We start from the raw sequence: 10,989 nt of genomic DNA, 5'->3' as shown, positions 1-10,989 counted from the left end.
CTAGTTACCTTGAGGGGGGAATTGTAAGATCCTCAGAGACAAAGCTGCCTTATGTGGGCGGAGTCCTGGTTTAGGGGAACCAATCTGCTCATGTCTAGTAATAATCTTTGTATTTCTATTTTAGTAGATGGACGGGAGATGAGGAAAACCTCAGAGGATTGTCTCACTTTGTCTCCAGACTGTAAAGTAGAAGATGAGGACATCACACAGTATAGTCCAGGAGAAAACCCGACTACCTCAAATGTCCATCCGGCACCACACAGTGTAGATGGACCATCGTATTCCTCTTATCCCGAGGAACCTCAGACTGTGCGGGACGGTGCCGGACCATCGTATTCCTCTTATCCTGAGGAACCTCAGACTGTGCGGGACGGTGCCGGACCATCGTATTCCTCTTATCCCGAGGAACCTCAGACTGTGCGGGACGGTGCCGGACCATCGTATTCCTCTTATCCTGAGGAACCTCAAACTTTGCGGGACGGTGCCGGACCATCGTATTCCTCTTATCCTGAGGAACCTCAGACTGTGAGGGACGGTGCCGGACCATCGTATTCCTCTTATCCTGAGGAACCTCAGACTGTGTGGGACGGTGCCGTCCTTCCAACAGATAAGAAGTTTTCCTGTACTGGGTGTGGGAAGCGTTTCCGTTTCAAATCCCATCTAATTGAGCATAAAAGATCTCACACAGATGAGAAGCCGTATTCCTGCTCTGAGTGCGGGAAATGTTTTGGGTGGAAGTCGGCTCTTGTCAGACATCTAAAATTTCACACGGGGGAGAAGCTGCATTCCTGCTTGGAGTGCGGGAAATGTTTTCCAGGGAAATCAGAACTTGTCAGACATCAACGAACCCACACCGGGGAGAAGCCGTATTCCTGTGCTGCGTGCGGGAAATGTTTTTCGCAAAAATCGTATCTTTCTGAACATCAGAGATGCCTCTTGGATAACAAAACATGTTCCTGCCGTGAGTGCGGGAAATGTTATCAACGAAAATCGGAACTTGTCACGCATCAAAGTTCCCAAACAGAGGAGACACAGATTTCCTGCTCTGAGTGCGGGAAATGTTTTGGGTGGAAGTCGGCTCTTGTCAGACATCTAAAATTTCACACGGGGGAGAAGCTGCATTCCTGCTCGGAGTGCGGGAAATGTTTTCCAGTGAAATCTGAACTTGTCAGACATCTACGAACCCACACCGGGGAGAAGCCGTATCCCTGTACTGAGTGCGGGAAAAGTTTTTCACAAAAATCTTATCTTTCCGAACATCAGAGATGCCATTCGGAGAAGAAGCCATATTCCTGCCCCGAGTGCGGAAAATGTTATCCACGAAAATCGGCCCTTGTCACACATAGAAGATCTCACACAGAAGAGAAGCTGTATTCCTGCCCTGAGTGCGGGAAATGTTTTGGGTGGAAATCAGCTTATGTCCGACATCTAAAATTTCACACGGGGGAGAATCTGCATTCCTGCTCAGTGTGCGGGAAAAGTTTTCCAGGGAAAGTAGAACTTGTCCGACACCTACGCATCCACTCCGGGGAGAAGCCGTATTCCTGTAATGAGTGCGGGAAATGTTTTTCCGAAAAATCTTCTCTTTATGGACATCAGATATGCCACTCGGACAACAAGCCATATTCCTGCCCTGAGTGCGGGAAATGTTATCGTCGAAAATCGGAACTCGTCGCACATCAAAGATCTCACACGGGGGAGAACCTGTATTCCTGCCCTGAGTGCGGAAAATGTTTTGCATGGAAGTCAGCACTTGTCACACATCAAAAATCTCACACGGGGGAGAGGCCGTACTCCTGTCCCGAGTGCGGGAAATGTTATCCGCTGAAATCAACGCTTGTCAGACATCAAAAATCTCACACCTGAAGAAGACGCATTATCTCACACTGGGGGAGGGGTGAGCAGTATGCTGGGATGTGTGTGAAGTGTAGCCCAATAAAGGTTCAAATATACATTTTTTAATTAAAATCTTTATGTTCTCTGTAAGTTGATTAATAAAAGTTTCCTTTCTGGTTTCTTATTATTACATTTCATTTATTTTATTCCTTTTCTATTCAACAATTAAATTACATCACTGAGGGGATTAATGCCACACCCTTTTATAATCACCTGTCTGCTGGACACCTGTTTATCCCCTTAAATACCATGCCCCCCCAATACCGAGTACTCCGGGGCGGAGGGTGGGAGCGAGAGGCAGCACAATTCTGGGCAGAGGGTGGGAGCGAGAGGCAGCACGGTTCGGGGGGGAGGGTGGGAGCAAGAGGCAGCATGGTTCGGGGCATAGGGTGGGAGCGAGAGGCAGCACGGTTCGGGGTAGAGAGTGGGAGCGAGAGGCAGCACAATTCTGGGCGTAGGGTGGGAGCGAGAGGCACCACGGTTCGGGGTAGAGCATGGGAGCGAGAGGCAGCACGGTTCGAGGTGGGAGCGAGAGACAGCACGGTTGGGGGCGGAGGGTGGGAGTCAGAGGCAGCATGGTTCAGGGTAGAGTGGGAGCGAGAGGCAGCACAGTTCGGGGAGGAGGGTGGGAGCGAGAGGCAGCACGGTTCGGGGCGGCAGGTAGGAGCAAGAGGCAGCACAGTTCGGGGTAGAGAGTGGGAGCGAGAGGCAGCACAATTCTGGGTGGAGGGTGGGAGCGAGAAGCAACACGGTTCAGGGTAGAGTGTGGGAGCGAGAGGCAGCACGGTTCGGGGCGGCGGGTAGGAGCAAGAGGCAGCACGGTTTGGGGTAGAGAGTGGGAGCGAGAGGCAGCACACTTCTGGGAGGAGGGTGGGAGCGAGAGGCAGCACGGTTCGGGGTAGAGCGTGGGAGCAAGAGGCAGCACGGTTCGAGGGCGGCAGGTAGGAGCGAGAGGCAGCACGGTTCAAGGTGGGAGCAAGAGACAGCACGGTTGGGGGCGGAGGGTGGGAGTCAGAGGCAGCATGGTTCAGGGTAGAGTGTGGAAGCGAGAGGCAGCACGGTTCAGGGCGGAGAGAGGGAGCGAGAGGCAGCACGATTCGCGGTGGAGGGTGGGAGTGAGAGGCAGCACGGTTCTGGGCGGCGGGTAGGAGCGAGAGGCAGCACGGTTCGAGGTAGAGGGTGGGAGCGAAAGGCAGCACAATTCTGGACGGAGCATGGGAGCGGGAGGTAGCACGGTTCTGGGCAGAGGGTGGGAGCGATAGGCAGCGTGGTTCTGGACGGAGCGTGGGAGCAGGAGGCAGCACAGTTCTAGGCAGAGAGTGGAAGATGGAGGCAGCATGGTTCTGGGTGGAGGGTGGGAGCAAGGGTGAGCATGGTTCTGGGCGGACGGTAGGAGCGGGAGGCAGCTTTGTTGTGGGTGGGAGCGAGAGGCAACACAGTTCTGGGCAGTGGGTGGGAGCGAGAGGCAGCACGGTTCTGGGCGGAGGGTGGGAGCAAGAGGCAGCACGGTTCTGGGCGGAGGGTGGGAGTTGGAGACAGCGCGGTTCTGGGCGGAGGGTGGGAGCTGGAGACAGCACGGTTCTGGGCGGAGGGTGGGAGCTGCCAGATTGACTTTTCATATTAACAAGCTGGTGATTGGTTGCTTAGGACTGCCCCTGGTCCTAGCAGCCAATCACCATTGGGTTAACTTGAAAAGTTAATTTGGCCAGCTCCTCCTCCCGCCCTCCGTCCTGAGCTGTGCTGCCTCCTGCCCTCCACCGTGCACTGATGACAGCGACAGAGGAGGGGGTACGACCGGTATGGAGAAGATAGGGGTCCGTGGCGTAGAGACCTGTTTGCGGTCTACCTGTCCGCGGTTGACAGGTAGACCGCAGTCGATATGTTGCCAGTCCCTGCGCTAGTGGATGAAGACCAGGGGGGATCAGACTACATACCAAGACTGATCATTTCAGTGCAGGGGTAGTACTGTGAACCGGAACTGCGTTTCCTTGAAGAGAGCCCCCTGCTGGATGGGTTTTGCTGACAAATGATAGAAAAAGGGACTTTAGTTAGATCACCACCCCTCCAAGGGCTCCCCGTCTACCATAGCAGTCATGGGGGGGAAGGGCAGGATCTGATGGGGTGTGTATCTCACACTGTGACTTGTGTGAAGTGCAGCCCAATAAAGGTTTATTTATACTTAATATCTCTATGTTCTTTGTAAGTTGATTAATAAACGTTTGCCTTCTGTTTTTTTATTATTACATTTCTTTTCTTTTATTCCTTTTCTACTTATTAAATGACATCACTGAGGGGTCTAAAAAAAATCACCAATCCGGAGGTCTTGATGTCGCATTTTTAAAGGCACAGCGAATAATCACTTTTTTTGTAAAATGATTATCTTCTATGATCATCAGCTCCATCTGGTGGCCATAATGTAGTTTTGTTTTTTAACTACCTCCCGCCCTCCGTATAGACAAATGAATTTCCTCTCATTCTGGGGCGACATCATGCAACATCGCCCCAGTCTCACTGCACTTTGCGCGCCTGATCTTAGTAAAGATCTGATGAAGCGGCTCTTTACCCAAGTGATCGACTGTGTCCAATCACAGCTGTTTGCTTGTAAACACAAGAATGCCGGTTAACGGCTCTCCTCACACTGACAGAGTGTGAGGAGAGGAGAGCCAATCAGCGGCATCTCCTCGCAGGGGAGACCTGTACAGGTAATCAGGGCACTGATCATCAGTGCAGCCCCAACAGTGCCCATCGGTGATGTCAATCTGTGCCCATCAGCAGTGCCAGTCAGTGCTGCCTTGCAGTGCCTGCTCATCAGTGCCACCTCTCCGTGCTGCCTATTATTGCCCATAAGTGCTCATCAGTGCTGCATATTACTGCCTCCTCATCAGTGCCCATCAATGCAGCCTCATCAGTGCCCTTCAATGCAGCCTCATCAGTGCCGCCTCATCGCTGCCCATCAATGCAGCCTCATCAGTGCCCATCAATGCAGCCTCATCAGTGCAGCTTCACCAGTGCCCATCAATGCAGCCTCATTAGTGCCTATCAATGCAGCCTCATCAGTGCTGCCTCATCAGTGCCCATCAATGCAGCCTCATCAGTGCCCATCAATGCAGCCTCATCAGTGCCTATCAATGCAGCCTCATAGGTGCCCATCAATGCAGCCTCATCGGTGCACATCAATGCAGCCTCATCAGTGCCCATCAATGCAACCTCATCAGTGCCCATCAATGCAGCCTCATCAGTTCCCATCAATGCAGCCTCATCAGTGCAGCCTCATCAATGCAGCTTCATCAGTGCAGCCTCATCAGTGCCCATTGATGCAGCCTCATCAGTGCCCATCAATGCAGCCTTATCAGTGCCCATCAATGCAGCCTCATCAGTGTCCATCAATGCAGCCTCATCAGTGCCCATCAATGCAGCCTCATCAGTGCAGCCTCTTCAGTGCCCATCAATGCAGCCTCATCAGTGCCCATCAATGCAGCCTCATCAGTGCCCATCAATGCAGCCTCATCAGTGCCCATCAATCAATAAGAAAAACAAATTTTGTTCAAATTTTTCTGGTTTTATTTGTTTCTTTAGCAAAAAAAAAAAAAAAAACCCAGGGGTGTTTAAATACCACCAAAAGAAAGCTCTATCTGTGTGAAAAAAAATGTATAAAAATGTCATGTGTACAGTGTTATATGACCGTGTAATTGTCATTCAAAGTGTGACAGCGCTAAAAGATGAGAATTGGCCTGGGCAGGAAGGGGGTGAAAGTTCCCTGTAGGCAAGCGGTTAATTGAGGCACTTCAGAACAACACAGGCCACTAGATGGTGCTGATGATCATAAGAGATAATAATATTACACAGATTACGGTGATCATTCATTGACATCTGTACAGTAATTTTTTATACATAGACCCCGAAGTGCTTATATGCTAATGTTCGGTTCACTTGATTGGGCAGAAAGATGTTATTGGAACAATTTCTTGTTCTCTGTGTCCTTGGAATGTCTTATTGTGGAGCATTGAGACTGTTGGTCTCCTTGTTCTAAAATGAGGTATATGGGAATCTGGAGGTGGGTCAAGTTGAAAAGGTGTTCCAGGATAACAGAAATAAATGTCTCCTGTGATTAATGATATGCTTCATGTGCAAATTCCCAAGTAAATGATTTAATATGTAAAATGTTTGGGACCATCCTACATGGCAACTGTTCAGGCCTGGAACTTAAAAGCCTCCATGGTCCAAGATCCATGGTCCACCTGCCATGGCCAAAGATCTCCATATGTATTAATCTCTCTAATCTTTACTTTTACTTCTTTACTTCTAGATAAACGTTCCAAACCTTCACCATGAGCAGAGGTTGTGGGCTTCCTCATCAATATATATCCTTATTGCTGGCTTGCTCAAAGTCACTGTAGAAATTCTAACTATAGAAACAAAGTAGAGTGATGGCAGAAGAAGACCAAGTAGCCAATCAAGTCTTCCCTTGTAATTAGTTGTGATGGACTTCAAAAGCCTGAAGGTGGTCTGTTGGGTCAGGTTCATAAAGGGGAAATGATTTTTGTTCTCCAGATCCATGGAATGTCTTATTGTGGAGCATTGAGACTGTTGGTCTCCTTGTTCTACATTCTCTATTTGGGAATCTGGAAGCGGGTCATGTTGATAAGGTTTTCCAGGATAACAGAAATGAATGTCTCTTGTGATCAATGATGCAATGCTTGTGTAAGTTCCTAAGTAACTGATTTAGTATGTAAAATGTCTGGGATGATCCCGCATAGCATCTGTCCAGAACTGGAGATTAAAAGCCTCCCATTTGATCAAGATCTCAGATCTCATGCCGAAGACTCTCTTGTGAGTCAATTACTCTCCGTTTTAATCTTTACTTTTACTTGTTGCTCTTCCCTTCTAAATAAACTTTCACCATGAGCAGAGGTTGTAGACTTCCTGTCACGTATCTGGTTGGAGGCCAAAGTGACGAGAGGGCTTCCCTTTTGGCTATGGTTCAAGCGCCCCTAGAGGTGATAATTGGAAATGCAAGACTATCTGGTTGGAGGCCAAAGTGACGAGAGGGCTTCCCTTTTGGCTATGGTTCAAGCGCCCCTAGAGGTGATAATTGGGAATGCAAGACTCAAAGAAGCTTTGGTACCGACAGACTGGTTCACTGGTGGCTTCTCTAGGAAGTGCCCGATTGGTGGATGAGGACGTCAGCAGGAACACCATGCACATTTATGGTAGAGCAGGTCAGGTCTAGCAGTAGGCAGTGTGCTATAGAATATGGTGCAGGATCTGGCCGGTAGGGAGGAACTGGAATGGTGAGGACGAGGTCAGGATCCAGGCCAAAGTCATACACGGGTGGTCAGCGAGAGAAGAGATAATTGCATAGTGAGGAGCCAAAGGTCATACACAGTGATCAGGAGGATGGAGACAACAGTAGTCAGGAGCCAAAGCCAGGGTCGTACATGGTGATCAGGAGGATGGAGACAACAGAGTAGTCAGGAGCCAAGCTAGGGTCATGCACGGTTCATCAGGAGAAGCAGAGACCTTAGATGAGCCGAGGTCACAACCAGGAGTCAAGCAGATGGGAAGTCCAGAGGTAACATGGACAATTAGAAGATAATCCAGCCTTCTTTTGTCACTGCTTCTTTACTTAAATAGGGTGTTTGGCTTCAGTTCTCAATCAGTAGGCTCTCACATTGTTGTCCCACAAGCTGAAAAATCTCTGTTCAGGGTGAGTTATCATCACACAAAGCACCATCTTCCTCTGTTCTATCTTCTCAACCTTGGACACCATCCCCCTGCTGATGGCCAGGACAAGGTGAAGGGATTACCTGTGGCTGGCTGTGTCTTATAATTCCTTGTGCAGCCCAAACTCCATCTTTGTTATGCCCTTTTTATTAAATAAATTCCTTTGCTGCTTACAACCCAATGACGTTTTTAGCGCTGCTTTTCATATTATAGTTTTTTTTTTTTTTTTCCATTTTACAAGACATCCTTTAATAAAGAACAGTCCAAGAAAAACAGACAAGGAGCAGAACTTCAGAAGGATGGATGATCTATTGGTCTTTCAATTCCTTGAGTCTTCTGATGGCGGATTTCACGGTGACGGCTGAGGTGGTGTTGTATGTCCAGGCTCCTCCGGCTACAATTTTCATGCAAGAACCATAGCGCCAGATTCCTACAGCCTTCCTCTTCATTTTGGTCTTGCCACAGAAGGAGCAGGTGTACTTGGCTTGTTGGCTGATTTCAATTTTCTTGACCATCTTCCTTAGGGAAGCACCATAACGGGTCCCATATTTACCCACAATGCCGACCTTCTTGGTGCGTTTGGCCACCTTCCTTTAGGACCCGAGCGGAAAGGCCATTTTATAATTTTTCTGTCAGTGTGCTGACACTACGAGACGTTTCTCTGGGCTGCAGTTCCTCTGAGTTCCACAAGGTGGGGATCTCACTTCTACCCAGACAGGAAGTCTCTATGGAAGGCAGGAAGTGATGTCAGCTACAGACGAAGTTCTGGGTGAGAGGTGAGTCGGGAGGAAGTAGAGAGGAGACATCGTTGAAAGTGGTACCAGAAGAGGTAATAAGATCTTATTTTCTATTTACACCCAGTAACCCCCCGTCATGTCCGTCCTCTTCCTCCATAGTCACTGTGATATCTTTTATCTCCAGCAGATGATGATACACACATATATAGTGTGGAAACCTAGATTAACCTCTTCAGGGGCAGAACATTCCCCCACTTACGGGGCCGGAACATTCTCTTCATTTTGGAGATGTGTCGCCTTTCCCACCAATCACCTCATCAGTCTAGACCAGTGATGGTGAACCTTGGCACCTCAAATGTTTTGGAACTACATTTCCCATGATGCTCATGCACTCTGCAGTGTAATTGAACATCATGGGAAATGCAGTTCCAAAACATCTGGAGTGCCAAGGTTCACCATCACTGGTCTATACTAACCGATTATATGACTTTTATCATAGGTAATCATAGTTATCTGTCTAGGCAGAAACCTGTATAGTCCACTTGACTGCCCAAATGAGGATGGAGGAGAACCATGGTCACATGACTGAGAAGATACTAAACCTCACCCTGGAGATCATCTACCTGCTGACCGGAGAGGTGAGGAGGATTCTGGGAGGTCACATGACATCACTCTTATCTCTATTAATAAAACACAGAACTGACCGGAGAGGTGAGGAGGATTCTGGGAGGTCACATGACATCACTCTTATCTCTATTAATAAAACACAGACCTGACCGGAGAGGTGAGGAGGATTCTGGGAGGTCACATGACATCACTCTTATCTCTATTAATAAAACACAGACCTGACCGGAGAGGTGGGGAGGATTCTGGGAGGTCACATGACATCACTCTTATCTCTATTAATAAAACACAGACCTGACCGGAGAGGTGAGGAGGATTCTGGGAGGTCACATGACATCACTCTTATCAATATTAATAAAACACAGACCTGACCGGAGAGGTGAGGAGGATTCTGGGAGGTCACATGACATCACTCTTATCTCTATTAATAAAACACAGACCTGACCGGAGAGGTGAGGAGGATTCTGGGAGGTCACATGACATCACTCTTATCTCTATTAATAAAACACAGACCTGACCGGAGAGGTGAGGAGGATTCTGGGAGATCACATGACATCACTCTTATCTCTATTAATAAAACACAGACCTGACCGGAGAGGTGAGGAGGATTCTGGGAGGTCACATGACATCACTCTTATCTCTATTAATAAAACACAGACCTGACCGGAGAGGTGAGGAGGATTCTGGGATTCTAACATGATATTCCTATTGGTTCTCCAATACAGAGATTTCCTCTTGTGAAGTCAGGTGATCATATGACCATCACAGTGCCTCCATGTGACTCCCTAAAACCTGAGAGACACAACATGGAGAAGATTCTAGAAGTCACCAAGAAGATGATGGAGCTGCTGACAGGAGAGGTGAGGAGGATTCTGGGAATTCTGGGACATTATCCAGTAACAGACAAGGGATGTGTCTGGATGGTGACTGTATCATTGTGTGTGTCAGGTTCCTATAAGGTGTCAGGATGTCACTGTCTATTTCTCCATGGAGGAGTGGGAGTATTTAGAAGGACACAAGGATCTCTACAAGGACGTCATGATGGACAATCAGCCGCCCCTCACATCACCGGGTAAGAGGAGACTTTATTGTAAAGGAGAGAGCAGTACGGAGGGTCCACCTAGATCCCCCATCATCTGATAAACACATAGAAACAATGTATTCAGTCAGTGTGTGTGTTTCCTACAGATGGATCCAGTAATGGGAACCCACCAGAGAGATGTCCCCGTCCTCTGTATTCCCGGGATTCCACACAGGAAGATCACATCATCCCTCACCATCATCAGGTAGATGAGGAACAATTATTGGTAGTTTTGATTTATACACAGCATGATTGTTACAATTAATGTTTTATTATATATTCAGAGTGGAAACCTCGGGGATTATACTAATGTTGTTAAAGAAGAGTTTATAGAGGAGGATCAAAAGTATGGTGTGAGGAATAAGTATTCAGAAGGACATAAGAATATGAAAGAGCCACATAATTATGGAAACCCACCAGAGAGATGTCCCCGTCCTCTGTATTCCCGGGATTCCACTCAGGAAGATCACACCATCCCTCACTGTTACAAGGTTGGTGGGACGGAGCATCTAGAACACAAAAGTGACTCATGGATATGATGAATGAACTCTGTACAAGATGTTATAATTTATTTATTTTTTTGGTCTAGGGTGAAGATCTGATATATATAAAAGTTGAGGTTAAATCAGAAGAAGAAGAGAGGTATGTGAGGGATGATCAGCAGTCTATGGAGGAGGATGGAATAACGGGGACATTTATAGAGGAGGACACTCCTACAGAGATCAGCACAGGTGGGTCATTAACACTAAATACATTCCTCCACCCATACTGCTCACTGATTGGTCCAGATTATAAAGTAAGATTTTCACTGTCTGTCTGACACAGTCTAAGCCTATAACTGCAAAAATGAGCCAAGTGGAGGTCATGAGGACCCATTTACTAGTTACCTTGAGGGGGGAATTGTAAGATCCTCGGAGACAAAGCTGC

The 10,989-nt window shown here is 48.0% G+C and overlaps 3 protein-coding genes across 3 annotated transcripts; 2 read left to right on the top strand and 1 right to left on the bottom strand.

The window, feature by feature from the left end:
* The first annotated feature begins 75 nt into the window (after positions 1-75).
* Positions 76-2,155, top strand: LOC141104808 (uncharacterized). Its single transcript, XM_073594572.1, has one exon. It carries the CDS (start codon positions 91-93, stop codon positions 1,864-1,866), a length of 1,776 nt encoding a protein of 591 aa, XP_073450673.1. The 5' UTR covers positions 76-90; the 3' UTR covers positions 1,867-2,155.
* A 5,650-nt stretch (positions 2,156-7,805) lies between these two features.
* LOC141106810 (uncharacterized) lies at positions 7,806-10,984 on the top strand. Its single transcript, XM_073597737.1, has 6 exons — positions 7,806-8,449; positions 8,883-8,995; positions 9,707-10,055; positions 10,170-10,267; positions 10,347-10,553; positions 10,652-10,984. The coding sequence occupies exons 2-6, from the start codon at positions 8,912-8,914 to the stop codon at positions 10,880-10,882; spliced, it is 969 nt and encodes a 322-aa protein (XP_073453838.1). The 5' UTR covers positions 7,806-8,449; positions 8,883-8,911; the 3' UTR covers positions 10,883-10,984.
* Positions 7,870-8,213, bottom strand: LOC141104958 (large ribosomal subunit protein eL43-like; the record flags this gene model as incomplete). Its single annotated transcript, XM_073594768.1, has 1 exon — positions 7,870-8,213. A coding segment is annotated over one exon (285 nt), but the record flags the coding sequence as incomplete, so codon positions are not given.
* Positions 10,985-10,989: the final 5 nt, after the last annotated feature.

The sequence above is a fragment of the Aquarana catesbeiana genome, linkage group LG08, assembly GCF_042186555.1.
Source record: "Aquarana catesbeiana isolate 2022-GZ linkage group LG08, ASM4218655v1, whole genome shotgun sequence".
Taxonomy (NCBI): Eukaryota; Metazoa; Chordata; class Amphibia; order Anura; family Ranidae; genus Aquarana; species Aquarana catesbeiana.
This window is presented reverse-complemented; position numbering and strand designations above follow the sequence as displayed.